Source organism: Apodemus sylvaticus, chromosome 9 (genome assembly GCF_947179515.1).
Source record: "Apodemus sylvaticus chromosome 9, mApoSyl1.1, whole genome shotgun sequence".
In the NCBI taxonomy this organism is placed as follows: Eukaryota; Metazoa; Chordata; class Mammalia; order Rodentia; family Muridae; genus Apodemus; species Apodemus sylvaticus.
In genome coordinates, this window is record NC_067480.1 from 29022468 (window position 1) to 29040814 (window position 18347).

At 44.7% G+C, this 18347-nt stretch overlaps 1 protein-coding gene across 1 annotated transcript in view; it reads left to right on the top strand.

Annotated features, from left to right (window-relative positions):
- Positions 1–472: 472 nt before the first annotated feature.
- Positions 473–18347, top strand: part of Pid1 (phosphotyrosine interaction domain containing 1) — a 223383-nt gene continuing 205508 nt past the window's right edge. The window contains exon 1 of the mRNA XM_052193443.1: positions 473–743. Within this exon, the coding sequence (XP_052049403.1) occupies positions 714–743 (30 nt within the window). The 5' untranslated portion in view covers positions 473–713. The remainder of the gene's footprint in view (positions 744–18347) is intronic.

The window sequence follows — 18347 nt, forward strand, 5'->3', positions numbered from 1 at the left end:
ACCACCACCATCTCCCTCATGTAACATAAGCTCAGCAAAGGGGTGTGCTTTTCTTGTCCTTTTCTGAGCACCACTGTATCCCCAGAACTTAGAGAAGCAGGTGGAGCGTAACTCATTTAACCTAAGGGATCAAAGCTCTCCCATGCAAGTCCCAAGTGATTCAGAGACTCCCACTGAATGAAATTTCTCGGTGAGGGGCATCGCTATCTTTCCACCAGGATCCTTTCACCCCGGGCCACTTTGTGCCTTCTCCCAGATCTGGTACCAACTTAGGGGCTGGGCCAGCTTCTAGTCTTTCCAGGGTTTGCAGGACGCCAGGGTCTGAGGTGGGATACAGCCCCCACAGCCCCGGGCGCGTGTTCCCCCCCCACCCCCGGCAGAAGCCCGCCCGGGCATGCTCAGACCGCGCAGGTCCGGGCGGCGGCGGGGGGAGGAGGGAGCGGCCGCGGCGCTGGGGCCCGGGCGGAGCTGCGCAATCGTCTGAGCTGCGCACCGACTGGCGGCCGGAGCGGAGCCCACAAGTTGCCGGCAGCGGAGCGCCGCCTCGTCCCGCTCTCAGCCTCTGCGCCCACCCGGCTGCGGCCGGCGCCAGGACGCTCAGCCTGCAGACGCTGACCCCAGATGTGACAGCGGGACTGCAGCTCCCTTTCCTTCTGCGCGCAACCCACAGAGTCTCGCCAGCGTCTCCTCTGCCAAAACCCCACGGCTGGAAGATGTGGCAGCCGGCTACTGAGCGCCTGCAGGTAAGGGGCACCCGAGCGGCCCCGGGGGCCAGCCTGGAAGAGGAGGTGCTGCTGGGTTGAAGTAACCAAGGTGATGCTTTGGTTCATTTTCAGGGATTTACACCCCCATTTCTCCCCTCTCCAAGACCCCCTCATCTCCACAATCCTGTAAAATTCATCTATGGGAACTGGATGTGTCAGCCCAGAGCTCCGAACCCATCCAGGGTCACAGGAAGATGAAATTGATGAAGGGGCTGCCTCCAGCCTTACAACTTTTGGCCTGGAGGTGTTGGTGTTGGTGCGCGTTTTGATAAAAATACATTAGACTTTCTAAACAGCATTAAAGATTACATCCCACTGACACAATTTACTGGTCCCGGGTTAGGATATTTGAATTCAGATCCCCTGCCCCCCCCTCCTTTTTTTTGTCTCTAGGAAAAGACAGAACAAATGATTTGTGAAAGCATGCATTTGCCAATATAATTTGGAAATGTCAAGCTTGGTTTGGCTTGGTCGTGGTATGCGACGTGTTTTCTTTTTCTCTTATTCATTGGCACTCTCTCCCCCTCATGTCCCCTAAATCCAAGCTTCTGCAGATACTTGAATGGCAAAGTAAATTTCAGTCAGGAGTGATGATGTCCCGGCTCATCCCACCAAAAGTTTTTTTTTTTTTTTTTTGCTGTCCCCTGACATGTCACAGGGTCTTTGATTTAGTTTTTGAAACTAGGGAGCAGGAAGAGGAAGGTTAACACAAGGAAGAGGGGGAGTTTCTCCGGATAGGACTCATTCAGTGACACTTTGGTCCTTGGGATGGCCCTGGCTGGAAGGTTTGATGACTGCCATTTGCTTGCAAATACTCTCCAGGGGGGTGGGTGGGGCAACAGCCTTTCTCTAAATCCTGCAGCTAGACTTTTGGCAGACTCTGGGCTCCACTGTTGTGTAGTAAACTTTGAAGAAGTGTTTAAGTGGTAAAAGTATCGCAGACTGAGTGTTGTCTGGAGACTTAGGTTAGAGAGGCCAGCATCCTGGCTGACTTGGGAGGTTTCTCAAAGAGCATTCCAAGCTCTAAACACAGACAGCCCCCTCAAATGCTCAGCAAAGCCAATGCTGCCTCCCAGCTTCTATCCACCATGTTAGCCTGCAGGGGGCATGGCATTTTGTAGAACCAGATTACCCTCACCTCACCCCCCCCCCCCCCCAAAAAAAAAGCTCTTTCCAATGGTCTCCAGGGCTGCAGCTCTGGGAGAGCATGTTCCCACTTATAGAGAGACCTGGATTCCAGGCCAATTCCTTCAGTTCTCAAGCAGATTAAATCAAACCCCTTGGCTAGCTTTGGAGATGAAGACGTGGTACCCAGTCTCCTGACTCCCTCTCTAGAGTTTATTAAGAGAACATCTGAGTACCCTTGGGGCAACTGGCAAAGGTAATCTAAAGTGTACTTTATAAGTGGTATCAGATGTCAGTGGTGCATTCGGATTTCTCTCTTGGTTCAAGGCCTGAATTTGATTCTAGAGAATCAGAACGAGTGAGCAGAGGTGGTGGCTGCCATCCAGTTGCTGAGGGTGGCTCCTGGAAGCCCTTTTAGAGACGTGGTCCCAGGCCCTAAAGCTGGTGTGTATTGCCGGGACTCCTCCGAAATATTTGTAGATTTTCATCTGTTAAAATTATTCTTCCTGGCCCATTTCATTCCTCTCAGCTCTGCAGCACATGACCCTTGGCAGGCAAGCACTCTGGCGTCAGTACCCTGTGGATGTTGTTCCTTGACTGACAGGTTTCCTTGCTCTTCCGGAAAACAATGCACATGCATTTTGTTGTGTCTTAGCTTGGGTGTGCTATGAGTTTGCTTTGTTTCAAGGGGTCATGTTCAAAGTGCCTGGACTTTAGGTTTTTGCAAAGCTGTAGTAAATAGGTTTATCACTGTGTAACAGCTGGTCTCTGATGCAGGTGTATACCTACAGCCAGTACCAGTGCATGGCTCCAAATTTAAAAATCGATCTCTTGAGACTTAAGACTCCTAGAAGCAAGCCAAACTGGGAGCATGTTCTTCCCGCTCATGGCTTCTTCCCAAATGGCATCCAGTTTATGTGTTTTTGCTTCTGTGAGAGGAAGCTCTTGAGGCTGAGTTGGTGAGAGGGATGCTTGTAGTAAGTTATTGATGCTGTTTTCCTCCGTATCTCTGTCAAATGGTCATCTCTAGTGTCTTTGCTGTCTCAGATGGTTTTCAGCTCCCTGTGGTTCTCAAGGCACAATCATATAGATATGCTGGCTTCCAGTTCTGATGTGTTTCCATGCCCAGATACCAAGGGCATCGCAATGGGGGTGGTATTGGGTGGGGAAGTTACTAGTGAGCCCTGCTTTTCAGCAATGCTTAAGTCCCGCTTTCTGCTCACAGATTTCTTCAACATTGTCCTGTGAACTCACCCCATTTTTCTCCTCACTGATTCTTCAATACAAACATTTTGAGAGGAGCCAGAGCACAGGAAATACTCCAAGGAAGCGTTTCCCAAACTTCCCAACAGGACCAGGCCATCCATCAGTTGTATAAACACCTAGACACAGGAGAGGCACAGGAGCAGACAACAGTATCTTTTCTTACTTGATTTTTTTATCACTTCCCACTGGAAAGCTCAGAGGGTCTGGGAATGTGGCCCAGCTTCCCTGAGCCCAGACTTTCACCCTCTGACTGACCGTCTTTTCAGTGAATGCAGCAAGGACTCAGGAGCCTAGGAAGACTTTCATCAGACTGAATAATTATCATTATTATCTACTTGCTAGTAAAACAACAACAACAACAACAACAAAATGCTACTGCTATTTTCCGATTTGAAATTTAGTTCTTTGACCCAAATCCAGTCCAGGCGAATGGACCTGTTGCCTTGGGCAGGGCTGAGCTGGGTAATTTCTCATTCAGTCACAAGAATTGTGGCCACTTCATCTGCTCCCTTGAATGTTAAAACTGCTGTGTTTCACTCAAATTCCTTCCTGGGCACTTCTGCCATTAAACATATAATGGGATTAAAAGGGACACAGAGACTTAAACAGTCATCCCAGTCTTGCTAAATGTAAATATGAATTCTCCCCTTTGCACCGTCTCCTCTGCAGAGTTGACTTTATTTTCCTCGTAGAGACTAGCAAGAGTTGTAGAGTTTTAAAGAGGCTATTTGAGGCAGGCTCTTTTCAGACAAGTGGAGGGGATTTTCTTTCAGTAGAGAAGGCTAATTCTTATTTTTTTCAAATGGAGATATTACTTCAGCTTTGATATTTTAAAATCTGCCTGGTTTTCCAGTGGGTTTAATGATTGCTTCCCAAACATAACCAGGTAAGAGCATTATAATCATGAGCTACAACTGACATGTAAGTCCTCAGAGGAGAGGAAGGCTGGCAATTCAAACAAGACTGTCAAAAGAAAAGAAGCCCACAAACTCTTAGGAGTGGGTGCATTGCAAGGATGGAAAGGAACTTTCTCATAACGATGCATGGCAGATACATTCTAGAAAATTCTATGACTGTATATAAAGCACCTTTACATAAGATGCCGATTCATTTCTGGGAGATCACACTCTCTTCATGTTTATCCCTACATCTGGGTTTTGTTTGCTTATGATGTGTGTCTTTATTCCCACTTTAGCCAATGCCTGTGCTGTGGATAAAATAAGAAAGCAATTTTTTCACCTCATATTGCAAAGCATAAAAGCTGGAATCCCAGAATTGAGATGCTGTTTTACATCATTGGCTTTCTCCAAGCCTGTCCTCAAAATCCCCACTAAGTGATTTGCGAAACCCAGGTATTCCCTGCCCATGGCTTCCCATTGCCTAATGGCCGCTTCTTGTTGACCTTTCTGGTTTGCCTTCCAGTGTTGGGCAACCTTTGTATTTTGTTTGATGTTCTGGATTATCTCTCCCCTCCTTTCCCTGAACACTGACTCCATTTTGCCCTGTCCCTTAGCCCTGGAGGAGACTCAGGTAGCGTCACTCTGCAGCCCCCAAACCACTAGACACATCAGTCTGCCTTTCACAGGACTGCATTGTGACTCCCCAAATAGCAGTGGGCCAGGGCCACCTTATTGGCTAGCAAATAAAATGAGTTCAGAGCTTCTCAATGGCTACAGTGTGCCTCTGCGTCCCCAGGGCACAGATCTAAACACAGGCTCCATAGATGGAGAGCAGAAGGAAATAGTTGAGGTGTTTGTCTAAAGTCTTCCTCAAAGTACAATATAATTAGCTTACCATCCTCTTACATTAACTAAAACCCAAGCTCTGATCCCAGTTTAGCAGCTAATTAGTGATAAAACAACATAGTCTGTTCAGCAGATCTGACCTCTGGGCCTAAGGGACTGACAAGGGAGGTGTCGTAGAAGAGGGAGGACAGAGTTACTTCAGAATTGTGGCACCTTTCAGTACTTCAGTGTCTTACCACATCTCCCTTTCCATGCTTAATGACCCAGACCCCCTCTGCAATCTTCTGTTTGCTTTTTGATCTCACCTTGATAAGGGGCCCTCCTGCAATCATGTTATTGAGCAGGCTGTTGCAGAAGTCAGGCATCATTTGGCTAAAATGTAACCAAAGATGTGACCTGTTCCTTCAGAAATAAATTTGATGTAGTTGTTTGCTAATAAAGCTGTAGTTTAGACTCTGGATATGTTTGTCCTTGGGTCTTTGTAGCCCCATTCTTTAGTCTCATAACGTCTCTGAGTTTTGTCTTCTCTCTTTCTATGCCTCAGAAGTAGCTGCTTGGCAGAAGTGTTGGGACATACAATACTCTGAATGGACAGAAGTGTGTTTCTCTCCCATTTGCCATGATAGTGCATACATATAACAGGTCCCAAGCTCCCTGCAGGTGTGAGAACCTTCTAGAAAGGAAAGGTATCATTATATACTTTGGAGGACTCAGTTTTTGTCTCTAACTTGAACTTAGTATCATTTTTTCGAACTTATTTTGTCCCTTAGCATTATTTTTTGAACTTATTTTGTCCCTTAGTATTATTTTTTTTTTGAACTTCTTTTGTGTGTTGCAACTTTCACTGTTTCTGAGATTTCTGCCTTCCTTAGCTAGAAGCTTTGTGGATGTTGTAAATTTCTCGGTGTTTGGGTGTCCTTAAGGAAGCTCCTTCAGTCTTGTCCAATGGGAAATATGAGCTCCTGCATGGAGTTGTCATCACAGTAGGGAGCCTGGTCCAGTGTTCAGCTCCTCCACTCTCTCAAACCCTTCAGAGAGTGAGGGTGGAGCTGGGAGCTGGGTTGTGTCTTGGAAGAAGGTCAAAAGCTTTGGGATCCTGGCCACTGGGTTCTCTATTTTGGAGGGGCCTGGCTGTGAGCATCTTGGAGATGAGGCTGTGCTAAGGTACTGTTACATCTTGGTTTTTGCCATGCCATAAACATCTCCAGGGACAGCAATCATCCACAGTCACTCTTAGAAAGTCCTGTTTATTATGGGGGTTGAGAGCCATGCCTCTAGGGGAGCTTTTTAACTCCTTAAGGAATTCTCAAAGTTTCCTCGCTCTCAGTTATTCACAGCTGGAAGAACACAGCTTCCAGGTGCTCTCAGGGATACAGTTGTCCAAAGGGCAGTAAAGAAAGGCATTGTGGGCAGAGTTTATCCTGCCAGTTTCAATTAATGGTGGGAGACAGTAAAAATATTAGTATCTATTTGTTGCAAACTTACATTCATAGACAATGGTTATTATTAATGATGATAATAGTAACCGCAGCCAGTTTTTTATATAACATTAAGTGTATCCGTTTCTTTGTGTTGCTGTGATAAAACGCCAGGCCCAGAAGAGCAACTTAGAGAAGAAAGAATTTATTTTGGTTTATGATTCCAGAGGGGGGGGCACATGAGCAAGCGCATAATGGTTGGGGAAGCATGACTGTAGGCTGTTAGAACAGGAAGCTGAGACATCACATCTTCAGCTGCAAACAGGAAGCAGAAAGTGAACCGGAAGGGGGGGTGAGGCTGTACACTCTCAAAGGCCACTCCTAGTGTCTTGCTTTCTCTAGAAAGGGTACACCTCCCCAGACAGCGCCACCAACTGGGCACCAAGTATTTAAATATCTAAGTCTATGGGGGACGTTCTCATTCAACCCAAAATGCAGTGTCTCTGGAGCTTCCTTCAGCACCCCTCCCCCCCCACCCAGCACTCCTTGGAGGAAGGGCTTCCATCTGTATCCGGTTTTCTGGCCTCAAGCTTTCATCCTACATTTTATGCTTCTGTGTGTCGTGTCATGTAAAAAATGTTTTGCTGTGTATTGAAAGTATATTGAACCCTTGAGAAAACCCCAAGGGACAGAGAATTTTCCTCCTTTAATGGTGATAGAATAGATGACCACAGAAGACAGTTCATTAGCTCTCCTCAGCCCTCCCTGCATTATTACCCTCTGCTAACAGAGCCATGACCAGATCAGGCAATAAGATCTAGCCACACCCATCTCATCACACATGGTCTAAGCATTTACAGAGACCAATTTTAAATACTATACTATAGGAAAAAAAACTACTCTCTTTACAAATAACAAACAAAGCTTCTTAAGGGAATAGCAATTTCCCCCTTTTCTGTCTTCTTCCTGTTCTGGGCATAAATGTGATGACTGGCGTCATCTCAGCAGCCATCTTGTGATTCTGCCACAACAAGAGTTAAAGCTAAAACCATATCTGTAAAGGTACTTTGGTGGTAAGAAAGAAGGAATTTGGGATTGTTAAACAGCTGAGGAACCTACCTACCAGTGAAAAGTTATATTGGAGTATGCCATCTTCTTTCAGCATTTAAGCATGTGTGTTATATTATTGTTTATGTCTTTGACACAGCAAACAGGGGACCAAAATTCAGGTTCAAATTAAGGTCTCCACATCTTACTGTTATGGGCCGAACTACGTCTTCCCGGCAGTTATGTTGAAACTTTAACCTCTGATACCTGCAAATCTGACCTTATTTGAAAAAAAAAAGTCCATGTAGATGCACTCAGACGAAGATGAAGCCAAATTGCTATATTACGGGACCAATGGCTGCTGTCCCAGTAATGACAGATTTATAGGCATGGAGACAACACGTGAAGATGGAGGTAGAGGATGGAGGTAGAGGATGGAGGAAGAGGATGGAGGTAGAGGATGGAGGTAGAAGATGGAGGTAGAGGATGGAGGTAGAGGATGGTATTCTGCTGCTACAAGCCAAGGAGTGCCAAGGATTGGTAGAAAATACCAGAAACTAGGTGAGTTCAGGCAACATTCTTCCCGGAAGCCTTGGGTGGAGCATGGAAGCCTGCCACCTTCTGAGTTTGTTCATGCGTGTCTACCAGTTTGTTGTCTCCAGTGGACTGGGTCCAAGTAGAATTTAGAATCTTGTTCTCCAATGTGCCTGATAGACCAGACTAGTTGAACTCAGCTGTTTGCCTCTTCCTGATTGAGAAAGCACGCCAGTGGTCCAGAGTGCACGCCTTTCACCCTTGACCTCCTGGGCAGCTCATTATATTCATTGAACCTGTATACAGGTTGACTGTATCTGGGTCTATATTTTTTTATTGTCTTATTTGGACCATTCATTTGTTATATTGGAGAAGGATTAATTTTTGTTTTAAGATAAAAAATAAATGTACTGGGAGTCAGAAGATAACTCTTTCCTGTCAAGTTCATATTTGGGGTTTTAGCCTAGAACATTCACATCTTTTAGCCAAGAGAGACACATTTTTCATTTGTAGGCAGCGAAGCCAAGGCATCTATATTGCTGTCCAGCTGTCTTTTGGCCTCTGTTGCTTCAAGAGGTAAATACTGCCTTGGCTTTTCATTCTCTCCTTGAGAGGCAGGTATTGCCTGTGTGCCTAGGGATGGGGGGATTGAGCCTCACTGGGAGCAAGAGATGCCACATTGCCATTCACCAGGTGTGAGCCATGATTCCTATCACTATAAACAACCAGAAAGAAGCAACTGAAGGAAAGAAGGTTGATTTTCACCTGTGGTTTGAGTGGATGTCATCCATTGTGGTGGGAGGGTATGGTGGTTAGAGCTTTTGGAACCTCCCACAGCTGTGGCAGGCAGAGGTTTTTCACATCTGGGTGGATCAAGAAGAAGACAGATATGAATGTAGGCACTCAGGTAGCTTCTTCCCTTTCCCCTTTCACTCAGTCCTGGATCTCAGCTCATGGGATGGTGCTAATCATATACAGGAATGGATTTTTCCCTGACTTAAAGCTCCCTGGAAACTCTCTCATAGACATGCCCAGGGGTGTGTCTCCTGGGTGATTTCAAACCACCACATTCCCTCAGGACAGAACCTGTCTTATTCCATCAGCAACAAACCGTTCTCTGGGTTGCTCTATTATTGAAGTCCGGGACTAAAGATGGATCTTTGGCCCAGCACATGTGGCATTGGGAATGGTCTGCTTTTCTCGGTCTAAGTGGCATGCTGCTTTCAGACCACCCTTGCTGTGGATAGTGGGCACTGACATTCAGTATCCCTGAGCTTGTTCCCTGAGGACTGAGCCGCAGGCTCTGGGGTGTGGTTTTGATGGATGCTCCACTTTGCTTTTGGAGTTGAATTCTTGGCCTCTGAGTAATGCATTTTTTAGGGTTGCTTACACACTACTGCTGTCTGGATGGCTGAAGCATCAGCAATGGAGTGTGCATCCTGTTTCCAGAGGCTGCACTCCAAGATCAAGGCCTGGTGTCCTTCTGAGGCTGTGAAGGAAGATCTGTTGCAGGCTTCTCTCTGGCTCTGGTAGTTGCTGGCAGTCTTTGGCATCCCATGGCCTATGGCAACACAGTTCCCATCTTCATATGGCGTTATCCCCATGTCTAAAGTTCCCCTGTACATTGATTTTGTTATATCAGAAAACTAACTCACTCTAGGATGGTGCCCCATTAGCTAATTACAGGCAAGACCACCCAAATTTCCAAACCCAGTCACTTTCTGAAATACTGGGGTTAAGATTTCAACACAGGATTATAGTTTCCCTGTGTGTAACAATCCACAACACGTACTAAAATGCTTTCTTTTGGATTCTTCACCCACGGATGTATTTCTTCCTATTTAGTCAACCATTACAAACAAATAAAACCAAGAATTATTTCAAAATGGAAGTGCAAATAGGAGATACAGGGCTCCATCTGCTGCATGCTCCGGCTACTACTTCATCCTTGATTGGATTTACTATTGTGTAAAAGTTTCTGCTTATGGTAACAAATCACACAGTTTGAAGGTATGCAGAGAAGTTAATAATCGTGCAGTGACCCATTCCCAGCTCTGATCATGAGGGAAGTCTCTTGTGGTCTCTGCATGTTCTGGCTTAGTGGTTGTTTCCTGGTCACTTTCTCTAGGCATATTTAAGGTTTTTAAATGCATTTTTAAAAAAATCCCACCTTCTCCTTTTTGAGGGGTCTTTACTTTTTCAGTTCACTCCCTTTAGTGCTGGGGTACAGTTCTGTGGTGGGGCTGGGCTGTGATTTTTCTAGTCATTCCATTGTGAGGGAGTGCTTAGAGTATGCACATGTTCTTTTGTGCTTTCTAGGTAAATCAGTGTTCCAAGAATTTCTCCGTATTGGGCTAGGGAGGTGGTTCAAGGGTAGAAGGCTTTATTAGCATGGATGGAACCCTGAGTTCAGTGTACAGGACCATAGACCATTGGAATGTTGTGCAAATGAAACCGTTACTGCCATCCAGAGGATGGACATTGCATCACCTACAAAATCCTTGAGTTAGATAGAGATTTTTATAGGCTAATGACAAAAACACAATAACAAATTGGACTGCATCCAAAATTTAAAAACGTGTTCTTTTTAAAAGATACTGGTGAGAGAGAGAGAAAAAAAAAGATAAGAGAAAAAAGCATTTGCATGTCGTATATAATAAAGGACTTGAAATCTGGATATATAAGAAAATACATTGTTAGGACTTAATAATAGAGTAAATAACTCCATCACAGTGGGCACATTGTTTGCACAAAGAAGCCACATGGTTGGCAGATGAGCACGTGAAAAGATGTTCAATACCATGAATCCCTGGGGAAATGAAAATTGAAGCCACAAGAAGGTTTCACCATATGACACCCAAATAGCCAAAATTATGAAGACTTTTACCAGGGCCAGAGAGATAGCTCAGTGGGTAAAGGTGAATGCCTTCAAGCCTGGCATCCTCAGTTACAACCCCAGGGCCCACAAGTTGGAAGGAGAAGAGTGATGCCTGTTGTCTTTTGTCCTCCACATGTATCTTGTGTTGTACAGTCCCGCCACGCCCCACAAAATAAGTAGTTAAAATGAAAAACAAATACATAAGGCTGATACCAGACCAGGCATGGGTGAGGGTGTGGTGGAATCAGATCTCCCCAGGCACTGTGGTGGGAAGGTCAAGAGAGCAACGTTGTCTAAGAATGGATGGAGAAGCAGGGCTGCTGAGGGACTTGAAGTTTTGGAGTAACAGTATGTCCATGTCTTTATTATAGTGGTGGTTTTCCCGGATGTATGCGTGACTCAAGCTATATCCAATAGCATGCTTTATTTCATGGTAACTATACCTATAAGCAGCTGTGAAAAGAATTGTATATGTGTTAGTGTGCATGCATGTGTGTAAGGTTGTAAGCAAGGCTTTGTGCTAGCTATTGAAGGAGGTAGCAATACGCTCTCCATTTGCTCTCAATCCTAGATCCTGACAATTCTCTGTGACTTCCATTTTCTTTTCAGTGTAAATTCAGACTTTAGCCTAGAATCTGAACAATTAACTCTGGGTTAGCTTGTTGTTGTTGTTGTTGTTGTGATTTATTTTCTTTCATTACATTTTCATGTTCTCTACATTGAAAATGTCTTTTCACTTAATTATTGAATTGATTTTTTTAAAGTTTCTTTTATTTTCTTTTTTGTAAAAGACTCTATAGTTCAAGATTGTCCAACTTTTGGTGCTATACCTCTCTCAGCCCATCCTCCCTTTCCACTCCAAGTGCTAGAATTATAGGCATGTGCCACCACGCTGGGACTCAGTGACATCTTTGGACCCATTCTTGTTTACCTAAAGATCTTAGGATAAAACCTGTGGTTGGACAAGAACTCTGGATGAAAGGTGGAAATCTAGGTCTGAAGTCTTACTAATCCTTCATTTTTCATGGCCGTGCCTCTTGTTCAAGCCCCATGCTCATGTGACTGACACTTCTTTCTAAACTTCTGGTTTTCCGAGCTGGCTCAGTTCTGAGGGCCGTGTTAAAGCCCCGTATCCCAGTGTCCATCTCTAGTCCTGGTGTCTATAGACACAGAAAGTATTGCTGGTGCAAGGGGACACTACTATTGCCCCGTGGCACTTTGGGCCATCATCTCTTGTTCTGTTATGTTCCCCCTACCCCAGGATAGAGAGCACAAGAAATACATCAACAAAATCATGAGTGGCTTTGGATTTTAACTTGTGAATCAAAGTAATATGCCTAGTGGACGGAAGGGCTGGAATCCTTGAGAAATAGCTCAGGAGTGTGGCATCTTAGCATAGACAGGATGGAGCACCTGGATGAGCAGCCATTGACCCCCACAATGGGAAGCAGCCTCAAAACTGGCTTTAAGCTGAATGTTTAAACCCGTTTCTCCCATGGAGGAAGGTTTGAGGCATTGCACTCAATCTCTCTTCCACTTGAGGCAATAAGACACTGAGAGCCGTGTAAAGAGGCCAGGCAGCAGATTGTGCAATCTGGGGGGCCATGGAGACATGACAGAGATGCTGTTTTTAATTTACTGGAAGAGAAGCACAGCTAGGTTTCCACTGTGGAGCTGCATGTGGAATGGTAGGTGCTTGTCTTCACTATATGCCCTTTGGAATGCAGGCAAGAGTCAGTCTCCTTCCTCCATGGGGCTGCAGGGAGCTAACTCAGGCTGCCAGGCTTGAGTACAAACACTTAGCAGCTGAGCCATCTCTCTGGTCCAGGTCAAAGCCTTTTTAGTGAGGCAGGTTGAGAAGAAGGATGAAAGATGGGTAAGAAAGCCAGGAACATGGAACAAAGGCAAACTGAAGACCTAATGGCTGTGGACCCACTACAAGGAAGAAACAGAAGGGTCTTGGGGACCACAGGCTTACCTGGCACATAGAGCTCATAGTGAGAAGCCATGGGCTAAATGCAATCTTGTCCTTTGGTATGTCAAGCACAGACAGCCCAGATCTTATCTGCTCAGAGATTAAAACCTTGTAGATTTCCTGCCTGCTTTGGACCAGCACCAGCCTTCACATAGAGCTTCCAGAGACTGGACTGATACAATAAGCAACCCCCCAAGCTACAGTTGGAGATAAATGTGAAACAGCAAGAACTGTTTGTGTCACACACTGTTGACCAGGAGAGGATGGTGGGTCTTTGGTTGGGTACCCATGCATGCACACCTTGCCTGCCTACTCACAGGGATTTGCCTAGGGGCCTTTGCCTGTGTGTGTGTGTGTGTGTGTGTGTGTGTTCTCAACCTGAAAATGGGGATAATGACATTTTGCTCTTGGCTGCTATGAATGTTAGCAATGGAGTATACAGTCTGTAAAGAGCTTTGCGTGGTCACTACTATACCACTGGGCTCAGTAAATTCTATCTCCAAGGGTAAACAGCATAGAAATGTACAGCTGTAGAGTCGAGTAGAGAATAGAGATTTGGTCTTTCCCATGGTGTAGGAGTTCATCAAGTTGCTCACATGGACCTTACTGCAAAGAGTCCAGAGTGTGAACAAGTTTGGGAAGCCATAGGCGAAACAAACGGAGTCTGGTCACATATGACACATATGTCAGTGCTCTATGTGTTTCCAAGAGAGGTGATAGCCCCAGATCCTTAACAGTGGGAATTTCCACAGCCCTGGGAACCTCAGTACAGAACCTGGACTCTTTGAGTTGACAACATGTGGACCTGAGGTTTGGCTCCAGCTTGCAGAAATGCTGCTGTTGGCTCTTTCAGTATATATAAAAATCTTACAAATTAGTTTCTGGGGTTGAAAAATGCCAGGAATTTATAAGGCAAGTTGGACTTTCTGATTCTCTTGAAAAAAAATGGAGGGTTGGAGGCAGGGCTTCTGCTTTTCTTTAGTAGAGCACATGGAGCCTCCAACTTATCCCAAGCTGTGTTGGTGCATTTCGTTAGGTTACGCACCCTGTTGGTCCTTGTAGATTCCTGAACTGGGAATCCTGATGTAGCTCAAATCCTTCACTTTATGGCATAAAAAATGAACTTTGGGTTGACTTAGAATTGAAGTCAGGTCCAGATGGCTTGGTCTCTTGAGTTACGAAATTGGGGATTAAGACAGTTTGCTTTATCATCATCCTTTGCTCTGTGAGTTCCACGCTGGTAGTCCCCTCTTCTCTGGGGACCAGCCCTCTTCTGGACAAACACTGGCACAGAGCCAGAAGTGTGGCTACTTATCAAAGTCTAGGTAGGGTTTTGTAGGCAGAAAGAAGTAAGTGGCTACTTTTAACTAAACAAAGACTTTTCTTTGTCTACCACTCCAGGCAACTGAACTTCTTTTCTTTTTCTTTTTTTCTTTTTATTGAATATATTCTTCACTTACATTTCAAATGTTATACCCTTTCCTGGTTCCCCCCTCCCCCAAAATCCCCAACCCATCCTCCCACTCCCTGCCTCCAAGAATATGCCTCTCCACCCAACCCACTCCTACCCACCCCTCTTCGATTTCCCCATGCTGGGGCATCTATTGAACCTTCACAGGGCCAAGGACCTCTCCTCCCACTGATGCCAGAAGGCATTCCTCTGCCACTCTTTTGACTGGAACCATGTGTACCCCTTGGTTGATAGCTTAGTCCCTGGGAGCCCTGGGGCTTCTGGTTGGCCGACATCAACCCTGAGATTCCAGCTCATACCAGTCAGAATGGCTAAGATGAAAAACTCAGGGGACAGCAGATGCTGGAGAGGATGTGGAGAAAGAGGAAATCCATTGCTGGTGGGATTTCAAGCTGGTAAAACAATACTCTGGAAATCAGTTTGGTGATTCCTCAGAAAATTAGACATAGTACTACCTGAGGACCCAGCTATACCACTCCTGGACACATACCCAGAAGATGTTCCTACATGTGATAAGGACACATGCTGCACTATGTTCATAGCAGCCTTATTTATAATAGCCAGAAGCTGGAAAGAACCCAGATGTCCTTCAACAGAGGAATGAATACAGAAATTGTGATATATATATATATATATATATATATATAGAGAGAGAGAGAGAGAGAGAGACAATGGAGCTATTCAGCTATTAAAAACTAAGAATTCATAAAATTCTTAGGCAAACGGATAGAACTAGAAAGTGTCATCCTGAGTGAGGTAACCAAATCACAAAAAAACACAAATGGTATGTACTCACTGGTAAGTGGATATTAGCCCAAAAGCTCAAAATAAACAAGTTACAATTCACAGGCCACAGGAAGCTCAAGAAGAAGGAAGACCAAAGTGGGGGTGCTTTGGTTCCTCTGAGAAAGGGAACAAAATACTCACAGAACCAATTATGGAGACAAAGTGTGGAGCAGAGACTGAAGGAAAGGCTACTCAGAGGCGGACCTATCTGGGGATTCATCTTTTAAACTCCAAAACTACTATGCATGACAAGAAGTGTGTACCAAAAGAATCCTGTTATGGTTGTCTTTTGGAGGGGCCCTGCCAGAGCCTTACAGATACAGAGGCAGATGCTAACAGCCAACCATTGGACTGAATGCAGGATTCCCAATGGAGGAGTTGGAGGGCAGACTGGAGCAGCTGAAGGGATTTGCAGCCTCATAGGAAGAATGACCAGATGCAACTGAACTTCTTACAGTCAGGGTATTTGGCTCAATTGGGGGGACGATGCTAAACAGTAGAATAGAAGTAGTCTCAGAAAGGAGAACTCCAAAGGCAAGTGGGTGGTTTTGAATTTGCTGGGTCTTGACATGTATATTATCAACTTATGCAGAACCATTCAAATGCTGTTTCGGAAAACCCACTCAAGGTGGCCAACCCTTATTACCTAGAGAATCCCTTTTTTCATGGAAAAGATGCTACTTAGCACTTTGCAGACATTTTCTGGTTACATTGGGAGTCTCCTTGCTTTTGTATTGACTTAGCTTCACCACCACCCATTGCTGGGATAGTTTGGATTATATTTTTAGCAAACAAAGTACCTAAAATTAACTCACACTGTGTCATGAATGCTGTAGCAATGAATTAGACCTCTTGCCCTCAGCCCATCTTCTGTCTTATAGCTATGTCTTTCTTGGATCTGGAAGTTTCTATGATCTGTTTGAGACAGAAAGCTGTCTGATTGTAGCTTTTACTTCTTTATTTTCCATTAAAACACAAACTTTATTAACTTTTCTTAAACGATTGCACATGACAATCACACTCAAATCTATCGGCTTTCTATTCGCCTGCCTACCTATACTTCTGATTTAGATTCTTTTGTTGTTTTTGCCATTGTGGTGAAATACCATGATCAAAGGCAACTTAAGGGTTTCTTTTAGCTTACAGTTCCAGACAGTGAGGTGCCCCTAATGGTGGAAAAGGCATGGTGGCCAAAGCCAGCTGCTGAGTAATCTCATCTCACCTAAACACGGGCAGCAGAGAAAGAGAACAGGAAGTGAGAGGAGGCTATAAACTGCATGTCCATCTTCAGTGACATACTTCCTCTAGCAAGGCTCCTCATCCTAAAGATTTCATAATCTCCCAATCAGTGCCACCAGCTAGGGACCAAGCATCCCAATACATGAGCTGGTGTGTGTGTGTGTGTGAGAGAGAGAGAGAGAGAGAGAGAGAGAGAGAGAGAGAGAGAGGGAGAGGGAGAGGGAGAGGGAGAGGGAGAGGGAGAGAGAGAGAGAGAGAGAGAGAGAGAGAGAGAGAGAGAGAGCATTTTTCATTCAAACAACAATACCATCTATCTATACTATTGGATCTATTTTCCCCTAGAGGCTCTAAAGCCTGGAAAATCTTCTGAAATATTTTATTCCCAACCTTTTTGTTACAAGAACAAAATGAAAGGACAGGGTTGACCAGAGAATACAAAGTCCTAGATAGTGTACAAATCCAAACTACAAATGTGCATTGTATCCCTATATAGTTCAGAGCAGGATGGCTTTGGATTAATACAGGATAAAATCATTTTTGTAATAATTTTGAGTAAAAGATAAACATGCCATCAAAACAAGACCAGAATTAAATTCCTCAGACACCAGTCATGTAACGAAAGGAGGGGTTTGGTCACATTTGGAAGCTTAGAGTTATAATTAAAATCATGAAGGAAGCTGATGGCTCTGGTCTCTGAATGTCCTGGTAGCTCAATCAAGATAAACAAGAAAAGGCATTTAGTCTTACTACAGAGGATATGCGTACAGGTCAGCTCACACAGAGCCTCGTCTCTAATGGAATGTATCACAAGGTTCTTTTATTCCTTTTCTCTGTGTGTAGTGTTTGTATGTCTCATACTGGGATTGGATTTAGAGCCTCACACATGTGAAGCCATATTTGTAGGAGATGGTGTCCCTCAGAGTTGGGTGATAGTATCGGCTGTAGTTTTTACCGAAAGTCACCCTAGGAGTTGGAAAAGAATTGTTTTCCAAGACCATAGAAACAACTGAGAGGCTTATATAGAAGTTGAAGTGACTTCTGGTTTTGTTTGTTTGTTTGTTTCTGCCCAGCTTTCCTTCTCTGTGCTTATGGAACAGTATCCTGATTGCACAGCTTTGACTGTTTCTCCTACTCCAGTCTGGAGATTGTTTAGTGGGTGTGTACTGGGGGAAGGGTTGTCTGCTCATTAACATGCAATTCTTTGCTCTTGGTCAGTGGAGCCCCAAACTAGATTAATCCCTGGAGTTGGAATACTTAGTGCAGAAAAAAAAAAGAATTTGAAAGGAGCCCAGTTGCTCATCTGGAGGCCAGGGACCTTGCTAAGTAAGCCACAGCTGGTGTCCTTGGTAAAAGAGTCACATCTGGTGTCATGGCTCTCAACAACAGAGTTCTGATGGACACACAGGTAGAACTTTCCCTTCAACATCAATGTTAGTTTTCAGTTCTTTTCCTAGAAAGCTGTATATAAGAGCTGAGCGTGCCTGCTGGGAAGCGCAAAGGGATCATCCATTCTTCCTCTCTACATGGCCTGACTTTATTAAGTTACTGAAGAAACATAATCCTTAATCTGACATATTCCTGGCCCAGGCCTTCCCTGATCTGGTCCATCCCTGGAAGAAGATTTCCATCCATGTTATCAGGGTGTGGGCCTGTTCGTGGCATCTGCTATAAATCTTTAAGGTTTTTATAACTTGGCTGTTGCTCCCACCTTCTTGCCAAATCTCTGCGCTGAAAAAGCAGAGTGTCACCACGGTTAAGTAAGGATGCTTTTACCACATCCAAAACAAATCAAGCATTTTTGGTGCACATCAGACAGAGAACCCGGTTTGTTTCTGAGTCTGGAATGGTAATGATATTAAGCGTTCCAACAGCTGCTTGGACCAAAAGCGTTAAAAAGACATGGTCTCAGGCTTTGTGGGTTCCATTACTTGAGGAACATTTGTGGTTGTTGGTTAACAATGTGAGTGGCTCTGTAAGTTCATCTAAGGACGATGTGGAATTCTTTAGGCCAGAAAGTTAAATACCTCTGTCTTTGGCAGTCTGATCTTTTGAGTAGTGACTGTGATCTTCTCGAGTCTTCAAGACCCACTTTGCTACTT